This window comes from Pteropus medius, unplaced genomic scaffold, assembly GCF_902729225.1.
Source record: "Pteropus medius unplaced genomic scaffold, Ma_sr-lr_union100, whole genome shotgun sequence".
Classification (NCBI taxonomy): domain Eukaryota; kingdom Metazoa; phylum Chordata; class Mammalia; order Chiroptera; family Pteropodidae; genus Pteropus; species Pteropus medius.
The window spans coordinates 2,274,170-2,295,018 of NW_024353907.1; the positions used below are offsets into that span (position 1 = coordinate 2,274,170).

Genomic DNA, 20,849 nt, shown 5'->3' on the forward strand with positions numbered 1-20,849 from the left:
GCTCACTAAAGACTCCTATGCCTGGAAGAGAAACTCTCCATGGAGAGAAGTGGGGGTGGGGGCAGTAAGTGAGACTTTCCCACACTAAGGCCAACACCCAGCCTTCCCTCCAGCCCAAAGGAGGAGAGGGCAACTCCAGTGACTATGACCCCAAAAGTTCTTTCATATCTGCATCAGAAGTACCAATACCGTCTATTAACTCTCTGAAGTGATTCTCATTCTGAAGACAAGAACTCATGGACATATCAACTTCTTACCCGTCTCCATGTCTTCATGTAGGGATCTTCTGGACACTCTCCCGGGGGATTTAATTTGATTCCTATTTTCTTCAAAAAGTTTTTTGTGAATACATCACAGTCATAAATCTTGAATGCCCAGCCATAAAAGACAATGTCTATGTTGATATTGAAATGATACACAGTATAAAACTGATCATCATCAGGAGGTGGTAGAGAAATCCGACGACGTTGGATAAAAGTCCCTGTGGTGTGAAATAAAATACAATTGTTTCATCGTGTGGCTAACAAAGAAGAAGTCATAGCACGTTTCTGCCAACAGCCCCGAATGCTTTCCCACAACACTTACCTGGGCAAAGGGCTGGTTCTTGGAGGCAGCATTAGTATGTTCCAACTCTGAGAGTGCCAGAGGGAGCTGAGACTTTTGAGGTCAAAAGTTATTTGACCAGTTTTACATGTTATTAGAGTTGCCTAAGTGGTACTAAGAAAGTACTTTAACAAACCACAGAGACTTGGATGAGAGAGAAAGGGGACATAAACAGAGTGAAACCTAATGCCCCGGACACTGTCATCATGTATTTTCCCAGAACAAGCGCACTCACTTTCACCTACTAGCACTCAATGTGAGCACACTAAACAAGGCACTAAGACCCCAAGAAAGAGTGCTCACGAAAATGCATACTCCTGGCTCAAAAAAATAAGCTAACACACTTCAATATGATAAGTGCCAATACAATGATTTATAGCTCCTTTAAACATGAAACATGAATGACTTCATGCTGCTTTGATGCTTTGTGGAATCTTCTTTCCTCTACCAACCTCTTCACCCTCCTTCTTCTTCCATAGCCTCTGTCTACCTTCACCCAATGCCCCCCGACACAGATACACGAAGTGAAAGTTATAAGAGGCTTCACAGTTGTAGCCAATGCTCTGGATCAAATGTTATGGATCTCACCCCATCTTTTACTTCTGACTCTGTGATGTCCATTCATTTCTTCTCTTGAGAATACGGACCCAGGTTCCAATGTATACCCAAAATGGTGGTTAGCCACTAGAAGTAAAAGGATTACCTTTCTAGATGAGTATGCTAACCATACCACACCATACCAGCCAACTTACCCAAACACTGCTAAAACCTGTTTTCAAGAATTGTTTACAGTTTGAGATTTTACCCTACTTACAAGCTAATGAGTTAGCCTGCCACAGATTCATGGAGTCTAGCAGAAGACACAAGATACTTTGGTTAGAAGTAAAGGGCAGTTTATTACTCACAGCAATACCAGTAGCTAGAATATCAGTATTTTTTGCACCAGTCTCCTAAGCCTAAATTCCCACAGGTGACAACAATATCCAGGTAACTCCTGCACATGTAGTGGGCTACATTACAGGAGAGGAAACCTGAGCTTAAGGAACCCAAATCTTTTATGATGGGCAATAAGCATTCTTGCCTTTTGCTTCAGAAGGAAACATTACCTTTATTAGACCAAACAGTAAGCATGTCTGTCTCTTGCTCTGGAAGGAGATACCACCTCTATCTTCCAAGGCTATGAGCAAACCTGTAATTTGTTCCAGAGGAAGAGACTCTCTGTCTTCCAAAGCTGATTGCTACCTAAACATCCTTGAAGTAGTCCAGAACAAAAAGAAGTCTGCACCTCTGCTTATAAGATCTATAGAAATGCACGATACCATAGAGAACTGTCTCTCAACATCTGTGACTAACTTAGGCTTGAGAATCTACTCAAGGGTAAAGATAAAAGGGAGGTTCCGGTCAAGATGGTGGAGTAGGTAGACACTGTGTTTGCCTCCTCCCATGACAACATTAAAATTACAACTAAATTATAGAACAATCAACCCAGAGAACTACTTGAAGACTAGCTGAATAGAAGTCCTATAACTAAGGATATAAAGAAGAAGCCAAGTCAAGACTGGTAGAAGGGGAAGAGATGCAAAACAAACTGGCCCCACATCCATGTGTGGTGTTTGAGAATCAGGGGGTTATCTCAGCTGTAGAGGTCCTCCCTGAGGAGCAAAGGATCCCAACTCCATACCAGACTCTCCAGCCCAGAGTACAAGTGCTGGGAAGAGGAGCCCCTAAAACATTTGGCTGTGAAAACCAGCAGGAATTCCATCTGCCCTGGTGAGACAGGCTGTTGGAAACCCAGGCGTACTCATAAAGGGCCTACACACAGACTCAGGCACTCCCAGGCACTCACCCTGGACACTGGCTGAGGGACCGTGGCCCTAAGACATGCAGGGAGAAATTGGGTTGTGTGGATTCAGGGCAGGGGCTGGAGTGGCGGCAGATATTGTCCCTGCATTGAGCCCTCCTCCCATGCAGCCTATGGGCAGGTGCCATCATTCCTGTGTTGAGCCCTCCCTGCACATAGCCAAATATGAATCTAGACTGGCCTGGTGAATTCTGCTCACTCCACACTGGTGACTCCCGGGGACCCCACCCCAATTCCTGCATCACAGGAGGCTCTTTCACCAGCAAAACTCTGGCTCTGGCTTACAATGACAGAGGCAGTTTCAGTGGCAGGCAGCTAACCCCAACCTACCCTGCAATCTTTCTTGGACAACTAGCAGGGGACTGCAGGCCCAGGGGGCAGTACCTGGCCTCCATGTACACTGAAACATTTGCAGAATGAGCCCAGGCTCAGCACTGAGGTCAAATCCGAACCTGCATTAACCTGGTGAACACCACTTGCCTCACCCTGGGACTCCCTGAGATGCTGCATCACCCAACTCACCTATCGCCAGAGGCTCTTTCAGCGACTAAGCCTTATGGGAAGCTGGGTGGAGGTGGCAGCGGAGCTTAAGGTACCTGGGTATTTTGCTGAGCTGCCCCAGGCCCCGTACTGGTGGTAGCCAGCCTTGGTTCGCAGCAGAGCCTCTCCCATGGCCTCCGGGTCCAGCCCTAGGCAGCAACCTAACAAGGATCGCTCTGTAGCTCCTACCAGGTAGCCCTATACCAGTCACAGCAGCAGCTGAACTTGGCCTGCAAGGGAGCCCCTCCCAAGAGGCCCCAGAACCAACACACTCGGTGGCTAGCTTGAGACCACAACAAAGCACCACCCTATTACTCTAAAAAGTAGCACAACCAAAGGGTGGTCTCAGCAGGCACCAGAGCCCTCTGAGGTGAATCCTGCTCGGTCAGCCCCCGCAGAGCAGTTCATAGGCTGTGGATGAGGCTAGTACTCACAGCCAATCAGCCTAAGAGTCAGTCCCACTCGCTGACATGCCAACAGCAATCAAAGCTCAACTATAACAGGAAGGCACACATAACCCACACAAGGGACAATTCTGGAGCACCCAGGTCCGGTGATCAGGGAAACTGCGTCACTGGGCCTCACAGATACCTACTACATAAGGTCATCCAGCCAAGGCTGGGAGATGTTGTAGATGTACCTAAAACATGAAACAAACACAAATAGGCAGCCACAATGAGGAGATTAAAAAAAAAGCATGTATCTGATGAAAGAACAGAAAAAAATTCCAGGAAAAAAAAATAAACAAAATGGATGCAAGCAATCTAATAGATACAGAGTTCAAAACACTGGTTATAAGGACGCTCAAGAAACTTAGTGAGAACATCAACAAAGAGATAGTAAACACAAAAAAGAGCTTAGAAACCATAAAAAGAACCAGTCAGAAATGAAGGATACAATAACTGAAATAAAGAATACACTAGAAGGAAACAACAGTAGATAAGATGAAGTAGTGGACTGAATCAGAGATTTGGAAGACAAGGTAACAGAAAACACCCAATCAAAACAGCAAACAGAAAAAAGAATTTTTAAAAATGAAGATAGTTTAAGGGACCTCTGGGACATCATCAAGCTTAACAACATTCGCAATGCTGGTACCAGAAGAAGAGAGGAGAGAGTGGGGGATTAAGAACCTATTTAAAGAAATAATGATAGAAAACTCCCTAACTTGGTAAAGAAAATAGACATACAACCCCAAGAAACTCAGAGAGTCCCAAAAAAGGTGATCCCAAAGATCACCAAAACTCAACATAATTAAAATGCAAAAGGTTAAAGACAAAGAATCATAAAAGAGGCAAGAGAAAAGCAGTTAGTTTCCTACAAGGGATCTCCCATAAGACTGTCAGTTGATTTCTCAACAGAAACTTTGCAGGCCAGAAGGGATTGGCATGAATTATTCAAAGAGATGAAAACCCAGGACCTACCACCAAGATTACTTTACCCACCAAAATTATCATTTAGAATCGGACAGATAAAGAGCTTCCCAAACAAGAACAAGCTAGAGTTCATTATCACCAAGCCAATATTACAGGAAATGTTGGATAGACTTCTTTAAGAAGAAGAAAAAACTTGTATCAAAAGTCTAAATAAAGACTGGCAATAATACATACCTATCAACAAGTACTTCAAATGAAAAAGAATTAAATGCTCCAGTCAAAAGATAGGATAGCTGAATGGATAAGAAAACAAGACTCTTACACTGGCTGCCTACAAGAGACTCACTTCAGATTAAAAGACACACACAAACTAAAAGTAATGGGATAGAAAAAGATATTTCATGATGGATCTTGAGGGTAGTGTGCTGAGTGGAGTAAGTCAGATAGAGGAAGACAAATGCCACATGATTTCACTTATATGTGGAACCGAAGGAACAAATAAATGAACAAACAAAACAAACAAATTCATAGATACAGAGAACACTTTGAGGGCTACCATATGGGAGGGGGGTTGGGAGGTTGCTGAAAATCGGGGAAGGGATTAAGAAGTACAAATTGGTAGTTATAAAATCGTCATAGAGATAGTAAGTATAGCATAAGGAATATAGTCAATAATATTGTAATAACTATGTATGGTATCAGAGGGGCACTAGATTTATTGGGGTGATCACAGTTATATAGCTGTATAATTACTATGTTGTACACCTGAAACTAATATAATATTGTATGCCAACTATAAAAATAAAAAAAGAAACAAACTGCACAAAAACCAACTCCCAGATACAGAGAACAAACTGGTGATTGCCAGAGGAGAGGGGGTTAGGGGAGTGGGTGAAAAAGGTAAAGTGATAAAGAAGCACAAATTAGTAGTTAAAAAACAGTCACGGGGATGTAGATTACAGCATAGGGAAAACAGTCAATATTATTGTGTGTCATGACTAGAGTAATTGGGAGGATTACTTCATAAATTATATAAATGTCTAGCCATTGTACTATATATCTGATATTAATATAAAATAGAAAAATATAAAATGAAAAAGTAAAAAAAGAAATGACATATGACCCAAACAATTCTACTTCTGGGTATTTATCCAAAGAAATCCAAACACTAATTCAAACAAATATATGTACTCCTATGTTCATTGCAGCTTTATTTACAATAGCCAAGATACAGAAGCAACCTAAGTGCTAGGTAAAAATGATGTGGTACATATATACAATGGAATTTTACTTGGCCATAAAAAATAAAATAAATTTTACCATTTTTGAGGATATTATGCTAATGAAATAAGTCAAACAGAGAAAGACAAATACCATATGATCTCACTTATATGTGAAATCTAAAGAACAAAACAGAAACAGATTCATAAGACAGAGAGAACAAACTGGTGATTGCCAAATGGGAGAAGGGTCTGGGGGCTGGGTGAAAAAGGTGAAGGGATTAAGAAGTAGAAATGGCAGTTACAAAATAGTCACAGGGGTGTCAAGTACAGCATAGGGAATATAGTCAATAATATCGTAATAACTATGTATAGTGCCAGGTGGGTACTAGACTAAACGGGGCAATCACTTCGTAAATTAATGTCTAACCACTATGCTGTACACTTGAAACTAATATAATATTGAATGTCTACTGTACCTGAAAACTAAAAACATAAATAAGATTTATAAAATAAAAAAAAATGACAAGCAGAGCAAACTTTGAGGTCTAATGGCTCAAATAAAATTGGCTTATATGACCTATTGTATGAAAGTATTTTAGTATAAAGATGTCAAATAATCTTTTTTATATTTTATATAGCACTGAGAATGGTGTCTTTTCCCTAAGTCTAGAAATACTTATTATTCATTCCTATTCATTAGCGAACATTTAATGAATATTTTTATGTGCCAGGAACTGTGTTAAGCTCTGTTCCATTATTCTTCTAATCATTTTTTCACTCTGTTGAGAGAAATTAACTAAAACCATTTTCATCCTCTTTTCTTTGCAGCAACTTTTAATTACTTGGTACATTAAATTAAAATAATAAAACTATAAAATTAGAACTGGCCTAGAATATTTTTAAATGTACTACATAAAAGATGATATAATTTTACTGCAAAAAAATTATACTTCAATTAGCTTTTAATTCATGCCACTGAAAACAGTATGCAAATTATTTAATCATTCAAGATTAGACATTTAAAACAAATTGCATACTTACACATCTGTAAAAGCATGGGCATTTCAGGTATTTTCAGAAATTATTATGTATCACTTTAAAAAATATTTATATTGTGACAGTTTTTAAAATATGTAAGATTTATTCAATAGCCAGGAGCTTCTTCAGAAATTCCATCTTATCTTGCATTTGTACTTCATTATAAAAATTTAAATAAGCAAGTTAGTGCTGATTTCTGTTCAGTAATACTTTGAATAGAAAACATATTTTTCTAGGTGGGAAGAACTGGCCCACCCACTGAGCTTTTAAATAATGATCATCATCATAATCATCATAGCCTAGGATATGTTTCATATACATTTTCTCATTTAATCTTTAGTAATCCCATGAGGCAGATATTGCATGAATATAAATAATCAGTTTATGGATGAGAAAACCAAAGCTCAGAGTGGTTAAGTGACATGCCCAAGGTCACACCCTAACAAATGGCAGAAAAAGATCTTTAACCTCGGTTTTCAAGCTAAGAAGTAAATACCTTTACTTACCACAGTTTGCACTGAACTGTATCTCATGGTACTACTGCTACAAGTTACATAAGTGAAAGAGAGTGGGGCATGTTATAGGTAAAACAGAATAGAAATAGGAAGAGCTGCCAGTCATCATGAAAAGGAAAGGAAAATGATGAAGCTGCTTTTCCAAAAGAATAGCCTGTCTCTTCTCTAAGGGCAAATTTCTGGAGAGGGCCCACTTGCCAGCTGCAGCAATTCCTGCTTCAGGGCTAACATCGCTGCACTGCCTGTCCCCCCACCCTCCTTTAGGAGCCTGCATACTCCAGACTGCCACACTCTTATCTTAGCTCCCACACTGCCTTCATGAGAAGGTTCTCAGAAGAGGCCAGGGAAGTTCTTTGTGGTAACAACAAAAGAGTCCTGACCATCCACAGATTGGAAAGAAAAGGCAGGTCTAATACTAAACGAGAAAATTTTAATAACAAGAAATCCAAAGTCACAATTCCATATTAACCATAAAACTAACATGGGCCATTTGAAATCTATAGTTTCACATGAAAGCTCTTAATAACATATTTGTAGGGTCTCTCAACTGTATCCTTTGGGGACTGAAATTTCTAATGGTATTTATGTGATTATAGTCTTCCATGATAAATGGCAGAAACTCCACCAAAAGAAATTTGTTCTGGAATATAAGAGAAATGGGCAGGATGTCGTGTTTTTGGCACACACTGAAGAGTGCCTGAGATCATCAAGGTATATAAATAAAAATAATGCTACAAAATGGAAAAAGCAACAACAAAAGCTCCATATCTGTCCTTTAAATTTTTAAATATTTACATTTTTAACTGCCTCATAAAGACCACTTGGACAGATATCTAGGCATCAGATGCTCGCTTTTAAGTACTACCTTATCTTCATTTTTACATCTTCCTTTTTAAGTCCCAGCTATCTGATTATACTCTGCAAGCTGTAACTTTATAACATTTTCCTGTGGTTTAGATCAAAATGATGATATGTCCATTTATGTTTAATGCGTTTTCATTTCATTCAGTTGAGACTTGCTTTAGATCTTTGCTCATACCACTAAATTCAGCTTTTAAGGAATTCACCTTCCAAAATTAAGACTCCAACCTCTTACTTCTATCTTAAAGTATTCTTAGTTCATTTTGGTAGTGTTGCAGACCAAAGGGTACATCCAAGTCTAGAGCCCCCAAATGTTAGCATGTTAGGTGCTCTAATGTCCTCTTGATTACTGTCTTCCTATCTGGTTTTCCTTATACACTCTTTGTTCTTCTACTAAATACCTCCCAACTCCTCACCTCACCACTTTCTCAGTTCTTCATCTCATGCTGTTTCTTTTGACTAATGTGCATTCCTCTTCCATCTTTATTTGGAGCAACTTTTGAGGTACCACTCAAATGCTTTCTTATTTAGTGGATACTGGTATTTCCTCCTTTGATCCCTCAAAGGATCTGGTACTGTTTCTGATGCCTGCATTATGTTATGGGCATTGTCTACCACTTTTCCTTTCTTTTTTTCCCTCTTCTCTCTGTCCTTTCCTTCCTTCCTTTCTTCGGCAAATATTTATCAAGCAGCCACCATGCACCAAGCACCTATCTTCATAGATCAATGACGTACCTCCACTCTTAAATTCTCCACTCCATTCAGTGACAATTTCCTCCCCAAGGTCCACCTTCTGGGGTTGCCAGATTTAGGATACTGAAATATAGGATGCCTAGTTAAATTTGAATTCCAAATAAACAATGAATAATTTTTAGTATAAGTGTGTTCCATGCAATATTTGGGATACAGTTATACTAAAAACTTTTTCATTGCTTATCTGAAATTCAAATTTAACTGGGCATCTTGTATTTCATCTCACAATCTTACCACCACCCCTCCTCCACTTTATGGAATGTAGTACTTAAATATGGTATATGCCCACTATGAATGACATATGAGTGACTGACTTCTATTTTATGACTACATTTGCTTAAGATAGATTATCTTACAGTACGAAAAAAATAAAAATAAGAAATACTATCCTGTTGAGGGCTGAAGCAACTCACTAGTGGAAATCAGTGTTCTTAACTAAGGATACACTAAGAACCAAGTGGAAACCAGTTCTTGGCCTCACACCTATAGAAACAGAAATCTTGGGGTGGGCCAGAAGATGATTACTCTCAACTGAGAACAACTGGTACAGACCTTACCAGAAAATCATGACATGTTTCTAATCATTATCCTTTTTTTAGCATAGATTAGTTTGGACTTGGTTGTATTTGACAATTATTCTGTTAGACAACTGGAGGTAAAACTACTGTGATTAACCTCTGGCATTCTTGGCTTAATGAAACGTTTTAACTACATTCCAACAGAACAACAAATTCTATAAATATAACACATTTAACCAAAAAGAGAGTGATGTCCTGGCAAGAAATGAAAGCAAGCCTTGAAGTATGACAGTGACTTGACTTTTAACACACACATACATCTCTGCCAACAAGGATTCATGAACGTTAAAAATATGTTGTTCTGATTAGAAGCTGCATGTAACTGAATGTCTATTTTTGGCACCATGCTAAGGGATGCCTCTTTGTTTCTGGTTTATTCCAAAGTTCTCCCTCCCCCCTCCAAAAAAATACATGATAGGAGAAGCAACTTAAAAAGAGGCTAATTCATCCAGGTGCACTAATTTCTGAATGGTCAGTGCCACAAAAAAACAGGTGCATCTGATCTCTGAGTTCATTTGATAAATATCTAAATCCTGTGGAAGTGACAGGAATATCATCGATGAGTGTGTGACACCTAAATGAGCAACAGGCACAGGAAAATCAGGCCCAGACCTCTCAAGATATAACTGAAAGGAACAGTTCCTACTTGTCTCTCTGAGGTCTAAGTCACTGATTTATTAAGCTTGTTTTCTTTTTCCCAATCATTTAATTTAGGAGAGCTTGAAGAAGGCATTTAAATGATTTTCCAGGGTATTCTGTCCCCCCTCCAAAAAAAACCTTTCTTAACAAAAATTATCATATTAAATATTTCAAGAGAGACTGGTTTCTCACTAAACAAAGCTTGATGATAGAGTGGTTACCTGTGTTTACTTTCCACAGGACTTACTAAAACCAGGTTATCTCCACTCTGCTGACAAATAGTCTTGTTACATATCATGATTACTGTGTATTCTGTACAGATCCCCTGAGCTGTGTCTTCACTCAGGGAAATGTCTTGATCAGAATGAGCCAATCAGAAATTCTGAAATTTTCAAAAGACTTTAGAATTGTCTTTTACTTGGGTTTTCTTCCTGAGTCTTTATGAATAATATCCCCCACTACTTACATAAAAATTATTTTCAAATAAATCATTACGACTATCTTCCATTTGCCTTTCCAAGATTCTCAAAGAAGTTGCATTTCATTTCTCTTCTTGGACAGTTTATGGAATGTAGTACTTAAATATGGTATATGCCCACTATGAATGACATATGAATGACTGACTTAACAAAAATTATCATATTAAATATTTCAAGAGAGACTGGTTTCTCACTAAACAAAGAACACAAAGACTAATGCTAGAACACAAAGACTAATGAGGACAGCTCATATTGCCTCCTCAAACCAATCCTCACTTTTTCCCTCCACTGGCAAAACCAAGCACAGACACAAAATTGAATCACCTCCACCTCAACAGCAGCTGTCTTCCAACAATGTAAAATAAGCCTGATCTAGACACCTCCAATTCCCAGTCCACATCTATAGTCTTGACTTTTTTCCTGAAAACACATACCAAGATTCCACCTGCCAGGTGGGCATCACTATACAGATGTCCCAACACACCTTCAAAGGCCTCATGACCCAAACAAACACATTTCGGCTCCATCTCCGGTGCTGCTCCTTGCTCCATGCTCCTGGGCTTTATTAACACATCACCATCCTCTCAACCACAGAGTAAGCTCCCAGGCAATCGGTTAAGATTCAGATGGAGCAAATTACCTCTCTGAGCCTGTTTTCTTTCCTATAAAAGCTAATGGTAGTTGTTGGGGAATTAGACAAGATAATGACAAAGTAGGCACTTTATCATTAGATATTCCCCTTCTTCACTCTCTATATTTAATAGCTGGTCAAGGCCTATCAACTCTGCCAATCGAATGTCTCTAAAATCTTTCCCTTATTTTTTATTCTTGCCATCATTGTCCTGATTTGGACACTCAGCATTTCTAACCTGAACAATTGCAAACCTCTTGGACTAGTCACCTGGCTCCCTTTCTTCTCTAACCTGCTTGCCTATAAGACATAGGAGTATGACATATTTTATTCCTTTTGTCCATTTTCTCAAAACCCAGCACAGTGCATGGCACAGAATATGCATTCAAAAAACACTTCTTCGCAATGCTGCCTGGCTCCAAATTCATCATCCAGACACAATGAAGCCATGCTCTAAGAAAAACCTCAATCTCATGAGCATTGAAGGAAGTCCTTTGCATACTGACTCATCACAACCTCATTCTCAGAGGACTACAGTCCCAAAATTCCTCTGTTTATCCCCCTGGAACCCATTGTAGTATATCAATATGGAACCACTGGGTCCAGATAAGTAGTCAGTAAGCAAAAAGTTTATTCAACATAGACAGAAAATCATAAGATGTGTTAAATAACAATAAGTAGATAGTAAGTAGAACATGTATATGTTAAACATAGGAAGAAAGGGATGGAAGGACCAAGAGATAACTAATTTTCAGTATGCATTAAATATACATGAGGCACCTGGGCTATAAATATTCATGATATACTCATCTACAAAAGGTAGTAAATATTCATGAGTACTCAATATTCATGGGGCCTTAATTTGGCCAACCATTCATTGGTGACACCTATTCTGGCCCCATTTGTCCTTTGCCCAAAAAACACAAACAAAACCCATGACTATTCAGCAGGCTTACTGGTGAGCTACAGCTGTGACTAGGCCCAACCGTCCCTGCATCTCTCTAATAGAGTATGTACCATTAGCCCAAGGTCCCTTCTGTCTGTGGTCCTTGAATTTCAACTCTGGTTTCTAAACCACACTATTAGCAGGAATGGCTAATGCAGCAGAAAAAGAGAGGCAGGACTATTGCCTACCCCAGGATTCAGGTACGGTGGTCCTTCCACCCACTTCTACCCTGTCCTAAGTGAGTGAACCTACACTATCTCCTTCCCATTGCTTCTCGCTATGTATTTTAAATTGTTTTAATGTATTGTGTGATTCATACATTTTTAATCTGGTCCATGAGGCTTCTGTTCTGTGGTCTTAGGGAAAGTCTCCATGCATGCATCTTGGAGGCCACCAAGGTAATATCCCAAACAACACTGTGGCTGCTGCATAGAAAACATTATAGGAAGAGCAAAAATGGAAGCAGAGAGACCTATTAAGCAGCTATTCCATTCCTCTAAGTCAAGAAATGAGGGTAGCTTGTGTTAGGATGGTAGAAAAGGAGGGAGACATGGACAGATTCAGGATATGTTTTGCTAGGAGAATGAAAAACAAGGGCAGTGGATATGAACAAATAGAGGAAGGAAAAGGAGTAGAGACTATAGTCAAAGAAGGCAATTTCAGAGCCTAAAATACTGGAGATGGCAATACTCCAAAAGACAAAGAGACAACAATGTACCCAAGAATCACAGCTCGTCAGAGATCAAAGGGGCCTTGGAAGGTCATCTACACCAAACACCAAACACACACACACGACTCCCCTCCTACACTTCTACTAAGCTGTCTGTGAAAAATAACCCTTGACCTGCCCCCAGGGTCATCCATCTATACCAATGACCAAACAAATATATGACTCCCCTCTCCTCCACCCCTCCACCCAACCCTGACCACACTCATACACAGCCATCCACTACAACTTCTGGTGGCTCTTTTCCAGAAAATTATTCCTCTTTCTGACCCAAATTCTGACCTCCTAGGTCCTACCCTTGAGGATACAGAAAACTAGGTCACTCCTTCTCCAAAGAACATATCTTTGGATTCCTGAAGACATTTATCAGGCATACCCAAGTCTTCCATTTTCATTATTTTGCCTTATACATGACAAATTATCAGTCCTTTCACCATAATGGTTGCTATCCCTTGAAGGCATACAGAACTCAGCATCATACCAAATGAAGGACTCATAACACAAACAAAAGAAATCAGTCATCTCCCTTGATCTCTTCCTGCTTCTAATAATACAACCTAGGATTAGTCTCTCTGGTGGCCTCATCACAGAGTTAACACTTGCCCAGCTAAGTGGAGTATGGATAAAGATGACTGGCATATGTGAGGTGAAGAAACAATGATCTTCTGTTTGAAGTACCATCAAATTTTATAGTTAACAGGTATGAGGATGAGGCGAGGGTGGTTGAAGCAAATGGCAGTGAACTCAAGAAAGAAAAGAGAACACCAATCTGGAATTGGCAGTAGAACAGTCTTCTCTCTTTCCCTGAGGGTGTTATGAAGGAAGTGATGTGGTTATAGCAAAAAAAAAAAAAAAAACAGTTTGAAGAAAAACGTCAGAAATGGGAGAGTTTGCTCATACTACAGCAGCACCTGAAAGGATACAAGTATGTCATAGAAGAGTGAAAGAAATGGCCAATATTGAGGAGAGTGCAAAGGGGGTTAGAAAGCTGATAAGTCACTATAAAACACTATAAGCTAAGAGCATATTTATGTTCACTACTGCCAATAAGTTAGATACCTAAGCAGTAGCATGAGGTCTTTTTAAAAAGCTAGAGTGTCTATGGCCATACCACCCTGAACAAGCCTGATCCCATCTGATCTCGGAAGCTAAGCAGGGTTGGGCCTGGTTAGTACTTGGATGGGAGACCACTTAGGAAGACTAGGTGCTATAGGCATTAAAAAATAAAAAAATAAGGGATTGTAAGCTGGCAAGGTCCTTGAAATCTGTGAGGTCAACCAAGGGTCGCCTCATCTAAAAAATTTTTAAGTTAATTAATTAATTGATTGATTGATTAAAAAGCTAGAGCAAGACAGAATATAAAGGCAAAAATTAAAAGTGGAAGAATAGTAACTCTATTTTAAATAGATACCTTGACGCAGTCCACTATTTTTCACCACTGGTTCAGTTACTTGAATTGTGTCATCTTCAAGGTAGAAGAAGATTTTATAGAATCTTATTCTATACTTTTCTTGACTTTTATCAGGTACTTCATCTTCTACATAAGCATCAAAAGACAATACCTGTTGGAATCATAATTGGAAACTAAGAAATGATTTAAAAAATAAGCAAACTTAAAATCAATAAAGCCTATATACTTTTTGTTACTGTAAAAAAAAGTTGAGATTTTTGCAAGACATTCTACACATCAGCTATGAGAATGGATATACAATTTAGCTTTCAGTATATCAAGATTATTTTATATTTTCATCACCGTCTGATTAGAATGAAGAAATGATATTCAAGCAATAAATCCATCATTCAGCTCTACCATAAACTAAACTAGCATCTGTCTTTGGAATTTTGCAGCGGGATATTATATGTTTGCGTTACAAACAAAATAATATTCTTTCTCACAAGAAGAATGTAAGTTTTGTCACTTTTACCCATTAAAAATAACACCATGCAGATCCGAAATTCTTCCAGTGCTCCAAAGATCCCCACCTTATATTTCTTCAAGAACCTCAAAGAGCTCAGCTCAATGCCAGACCCCGTCTCACATTATGTTTGCAGCAAGTGGGAAGGCTGGGGGGGCAAGGAGGTGCTCAGATACATATGAGGTGGATTCTAAAGTAGTTATAGTAAAACTCAGATAGTCAAAAATACCCTTGAAAACTCCTTAACACCACTTTGTAAAATTGTACCTCACTGTAAGTACAACACAGCCCATTTTCTCCCATGTTGAAACAGAGGCCTGACTCCCTCTTCAGTTGAAGATCAGTTGAAACAAGTTCCTTAGGTTTAGGTGCTATATTGTATGAAAAAAAAAACGTATCTTTAAACAATGGAATTACTTTCAACATGGCAACATGCTCACACACTGAGAATGACATCATAATTGAGAAAAACTAAGGGAACAGTAGATTTAGGTTGCCATTTCAAGCCTGACTGGGGCACAGGCTCCCCAAGAGCTCCATTTTAATATTCCCTTTGTTCTCATTTTTTTAAATCATAATTAAAGTTGCAAAATTTAATTGTGAATAGACATAAGACTAGGGTCATTCAACATGGACAGTATGATACATATGAGTGAGTCTGTTAAATAAAATCTACCCTCTAAGTGTAGTCAGTTACCTGAATTAGGAATATATGCTCTGGTAGTGTTTAGCAAATTTCTATTGGAAGCCCATACTTCAGAAAGGGCTGACAAAATGCCCTTTCTGAAGTTTATCTCTGATCAACGCAAGAAGCCTTGTTAATTACCATAAAAGATGGTAGAAATAAGTTTTAGTTAGTAAAATGATTGTATTCAAAATTAATGGACCAGTTGTAAATATTGACAGTCAGTGTCTTTACTGGATCAGGTTCTAAGAATCTAGTAAGTCCAGAGGTCTATATCCTTCAAAACAGCACCTTTGGCTTCATTCTGAAATGGTCCTATGTTCAGCTGCTTTCTTCGGGAATTTATCTAGTCTGATTTAGCTAGATAAAACGTTGCCACATTTGTGTTGAGTGAACATTTCTGGTAAGATGCTGTTAGATAGATACAGGGTTTTCTTCTGGAGTGATGAAAATGTCTAGGGAACTGGATTGAGGCGATGGTTGTACAACATTATGAATATATCGGATGCCACTAAATTGCAAACTTTAAAATGGCTGATTAATTTACATTGTGTAAATTTTACCTCAGTTTTAAAAAAGATAATTGGACACCAAACTGTATTGGACACATTAAAATTGTGAATTTTATGTTATATGAATTATATCCCAATAAGAAAGCAGTGCGTAAAAAGATGTTGCTGGAACACCTAAAAGGACAACAGAGCTGGGGTTTTATCAAGTTTTCAGTAAAGGTAGTGAGGGGGAGCAGAATATGCCACCCCAGAATGTGCCACTTTGGCATATGGATTATTTCAAGCTGAAGACAATCAGGGCCCAGCAGACTCAAGAAAAACTTTTTATCTTCCCCTTAACTGATTAAAAGGATTTAGATTAGGGCCCCATACCAGGAAGAGAGCTATTACTAGAGAAAGTTTTTATATCAGAAAGACTTATCTGCATGGCATGGCAAATATTTGTTTACCAAACATTTGTTCTTCACATCTTCCCGTGAATTATCCTCCCCCTTTGAAGCCCCAGAAACCTACCCCTTTCTCTACCCCTTTAGCTCAGGATGCTATATAAGCCTCAATTACCTGACTGCCACGGAGTCTAATATTTTTATGGGGCTCTCATATGTACAAAATTTGTTTTTCTCATGTTAATCTGTCTTATGTCAATTTAATTATTAGACCAGCAAAAGAACCTAAAAAGGTAGAAGAGGAAAGTTTTCCACTCCTATAATAGTATTCAACCTGAAACTTCTTTTCTTTGTAATCAGGTAGGAAAGTGTAGAGAGATCATTCAGAGCTCTCACCTATCCCTACGTATTAAATGTTATTGATATATATTTGTAAATGACCAAACTGGCATAGATCAGTTGATAACACTGTCATGTATGTAACCATTAAACATTTATCAATCCAGTGATGCATTAAAAGAGAATAAAGGATGCTAAATGAAAATAAAGAGAGAAAAAAGACATTATTTGAAGCTGGACTTCAATATTTCTAGAAGAGGGATATACTGATATTTCATGTTCTGGTTTCTTGAGAATACAGGGCTATAGAACTCCACCATGAAAGTGAAAGGGAGCAGAATTTGTCACCCCAAAATATGCCTATTTGGCATAAGAATTATTTTAGACTAGTTATTTTTAAGAAACTGCAGACACAGGAGAAGCTCTGAAAATTGAGTAAGTTACCTTTTTGCAAGAGACATTTACATTTGTAAGGGAAATCTCCATTTGGAAGGGTATCCTCCTCTCTGTACCAGGAAGAGAAAGATGGCTCTAAATCTCTAGAAACTCTTATCAATCGAGAAGGCAAGGACTTAAATCTGTATTAACAACCATACCCCTTTTTACTGTCCCCTTCCTAATAACCTCCCATAACTAGCCTTCCCCTGCCTACCACATCTTATGTCTTTAGTTAGAGATGATATTTAAAGTGGTGGTTTGCACCAATCCATGGAATTACTCAGTTTTCCTGGGTCTCTCCCATGTATACAGGAGGAATACATGTTATTAAACTCGTTTTTCCCATTAATCTGTTTTTTATTACAGGGATATCTCACCCAAGAACCTAGAAAGGCAGAAGGAAAATCATCTCCCCCCAAGACAAAAGGTAGAGAACAAATCGTTGTGGTAGAAATGGAAAGATAGAAAAGGATGAGGGAGAGGGAATTGTAAAATGTAGCAAAGTAGAATGCAAGGCAAGAGACACCAAATAGATTAAAAGTGATCTCACAAAGATAAAAGACCCAATTGCAATGGTACTTGATATACCAGAGAACCCAGCTCTGATCTGAAATAAAAATTGCTAGAAATGAAAATTTATAGAAACATAATTATGATACAAGTTTTCATTATAATTTATGATATCAAGCAGAAACTAGATAAAATAAGGTCCTAAAGGATATAATTGACTGTAATCTTCTTAAAAATGGAATGTAAATGTCATTTGGCAGGGCATGTGATCTTTAGTCCCCCCACAGACCTCTGTAAGCTCTACTGCCTTATATTAGGTTACCTGCCTGATCCTTGAGGCATTTGGATTTGATGATAGCCTAGAGGGCATAAAATCTGAAATGAATTAGCTTTAAATAATAGATACATGATATTTCCTCATTATAAAGGGAAATTTTTTAATGTTACTATTTCTGAAATCAGAATGTTCTTACAATTAATGCCAAAAGAAACTCAAAGCAGTCAGGAGTGGGTTTTAACAAGCACATACTTTAACTTGATGCAAGGTGTAAATTTAGCCTTGTGAGGAAGGAGTAAATTTTATTTTCATGTCAATTGTGTTATTAGCTTTGCACTGCATATCCCAAATAGCTGGATTTTAACATCAATTTAGATTCATAATTTTCACTTAAAATGTTTCGAAATGACTATTGTCCGATGAAGCACTGGCACAAAAAAATAATTGTGTGAAGACTGTCCATCGTAAACTAGGCGATGCAAAAGCCTAATCTCTCAGAATAAATCACAGACTCTTTAGAGATGATAAGGTTGGTGTGACCAATGCAAAAAGACTCAGGAACCAAACATCTAAGAGTCAAAACTTACAGTTGAATTTCTAGAGAAGAGTTAGGAGAGAGAGATAAAACACCAGTAATGTTCGATAAGGCTCAACATTTTATGAAAAGATCAGCATCACGAATCTAAGTTTAAAATATTTAGGTTGTATTTGATGAAAAAGGCTCAGACTTAAATTATGAGGCACTAAAGAAGAAGAAGGTATATAACAGTAAGGATAAATGCATGCCTTTATAAATTAGTAAATAATAAAAATTTATATACATTTAATGTATTGTTTATTCTTCCTGAAAAGCTATTATTAAATCAATGGTTTCTCTTGTAATTATAGAGTCTTAGAATTAAGGAAATAAGCCACAATAAATTTTGTATTGCATATACAGAATGGCTCCTTTATACATGTCAATGGCATATTTATAGAAATTTATCATATATGATAGGGAGCAGAATATGAAACCCCAAAATATGCTTCTTTGGCATAAGAACTATCTTGAGCTGATTATTTTTATAAAACTGAAGATACAGAAGAAGCTTTGAAATTCATCTAAAGGTTGCCCTCTTGTAAAAGACATTTATATTTATAAGGGAAATCTCTATTTGTAAGGGTGTCTCCCTCTCTGTACCAGGAAAAGGAGGATGACTGAATCTCTAGAAACCTATCAATGGAGAATGCAGATATTTGGGATATGCAGTGCAAAGCCAATAACTCGAGTTTACTGTGCTTTGCCTGATAACCTCCCGTAGCTGGCCTCTCAGAAGCCCCAACTCTACATCTTCTTTTGTCCTTAGCTAAAAATGGTATTTAAGGTCATGGCTTGGGCCATTTCTGGGAGTTATTCAGTTTTCTTGGGTATCTCCCATGTATAAAGGAGGTGTACATTGTTATTAAACTTCTGTTTTTCTTCTGTAATCTGTCCTTTATTACAGAGGGCAACCAAGCCAAGAATCTAAAACAGCACAGGGAAAAGTATATTTCCTCTCCTACATAGGCTAACTTTAAAAATCCTAATTTAAAATAGAGAAATTATTCAAATTATAGTCATTGATCACAAAGTAATACAACTAGAAATGTATCATGTAACTATAAACAAAAACTGTCACTCCTAATAATTGTGAATCCCAAGAAGAAATATATCAAAATGGAATTCTCTAGCTAACTGGTCCCAAATTCATAACCAGAGTTTAGCAGCCATTTCTGATAGAATCTTCTCATGTACTCTGCATTTCAGGAAAAGTCACAGAGTGAGCTTTCAGCCCCCTGTACTATGTTCCTGCCTGTTCATACCCTCTGAGTCAACCACTGCAAAGAAGTTCTTTGGTTTCATCTTTTAGCCAATGGACTGAGTCCTGCCTTGTCCAATCAGAACTGCATAAAACAGAGCAAATTGGGAACTTGGGCGGGAACTTTCTTTGTAAAAGACAGCCTCCCTTTGCCTCTGTGGAACACAATTTGTGTCTCCCAGGCTGCAGCTCTTTCTGCTCAAACAAAGGATTTTTTAAAATTCTTTATTACAGTCTAAAATTAATTTTGGTTTACATAATTACTGTGGTGAAAATAAATTTAAAATACAAAAAGTAAATATAGAAACTAATAAAATTTAAAGATGTACAAGCCTATAAGACACAAGCAAATCTATAATTTTGGGTAAATTACTGGATTTAGATTATTATATAAGAGAATTTAGAGTTAAAGAGAATTAACTTAGTTAAATGTGCTAATTCAGCAATTCTCAGCCTAGGCTTCAAATTGGGAACTTAAAAAGACCAGAGCCAAACCTAAATAAATTATATCAGAATCTTGAAGTGGGTGAGAGTGGCATTAGTATTTTTTGAAAGCTCCCCTAGTAATTCTGAAATGCAGTCAGAGTTTTGAACTGAATAAAAATTTTCGAAAGCTCAAAAATTTGTCATAAGGAAAACAAACAGAAAGCAAAAAGGGTAAAAGCACAAACAGATGAATTTGAAAGGAGAAAAACTACAATAAATAAATCTAAGACTTTTTTAATAAATAAAATAGATAAGATTCTAGCAATGATCAAAAAATATAAAATCAGAAATAAAACAGCGTATGACAGATGTAATAAATTATAAATTATAATAATTTATTTATAAATTATTATAAATTATTTAAACTTTTATAAAAATAAAATTTTAAACCACAATTTAAAAAGTTATTTTCTGTAAGAATTGTGAACTATCAAAACACAATGCATAAAGAACCAAGTAAGATATGAAAAAATTACCAAAAAAATTGCCCTAACAAAGACTCTAACCAAGATAACTAATATATTTTCTCAAACTGTCAAGGAAAAGAAAATTACCATGCTATATAACTCTCCTAGGATACCAAAACTGATGGAAAGCCACAAAGGTGAATTCCAATGCCTGATAAGCATACCATAAAAAAGTAAACCATGGAGCAATAATTCTCACCCTTGATGCACATTACAACCACCTGT

The 20,849-nt window shown here is 37.6% G+C and overlaps 2 protein-coding genes and 1 non-coding gene across 3 annotated transcripts in view; 2 read left to right on the forward strand and 1 right to left on the reverse strand.

Annotated features, from left to right (window-relative positions):
* EFHC2 (EF-hand domain containing 2) overlaps window positions 1–20,849 on the reverse strand; it is a 168,706-nt gene that overhangs the window by 93,958 nt on the left and 53,899 nt on the right. The window contains exons 3-4 of the mRNA XM_039851558.1: window positions 14,182–14,332; window positions 258–481 (exon numbers count right to left, since the gene is read on the reverse strand). Coding sequence (XP_039707492.1) covers window positions 258–481; window positions 14,182–14,332 — 375 coding nt within the window. The remainder of the gene's footprint in view (window positions 1–257; window positions 482–14,181; window positions 14,333–20,849) is intronic.
* On the forward strand, window positions 13,868–13,986 carry LOC120593686 (5S ribosomal RNA). The gene has a single exon (XR_005650413.1). It is a non-coding gene; the product is annotated as a 5S ribosomal RNA (ribosomal RNA).
* The window catches only part of LOC120593673 (putative deoxyribonuclease TATDN2), an 18,387-nt gene continuing 12,250 nt past the window's right edge, over window positions 14,713–20,849 (forward strand). Inside the window, 1 exon segment of the mRNA XM_039851560.1 lies at window positions 14,713–14,825. Within this exon segment, the coding sequence (XP_039707494.1) occupies window positions 14,713–14,825 (113 nt within the window).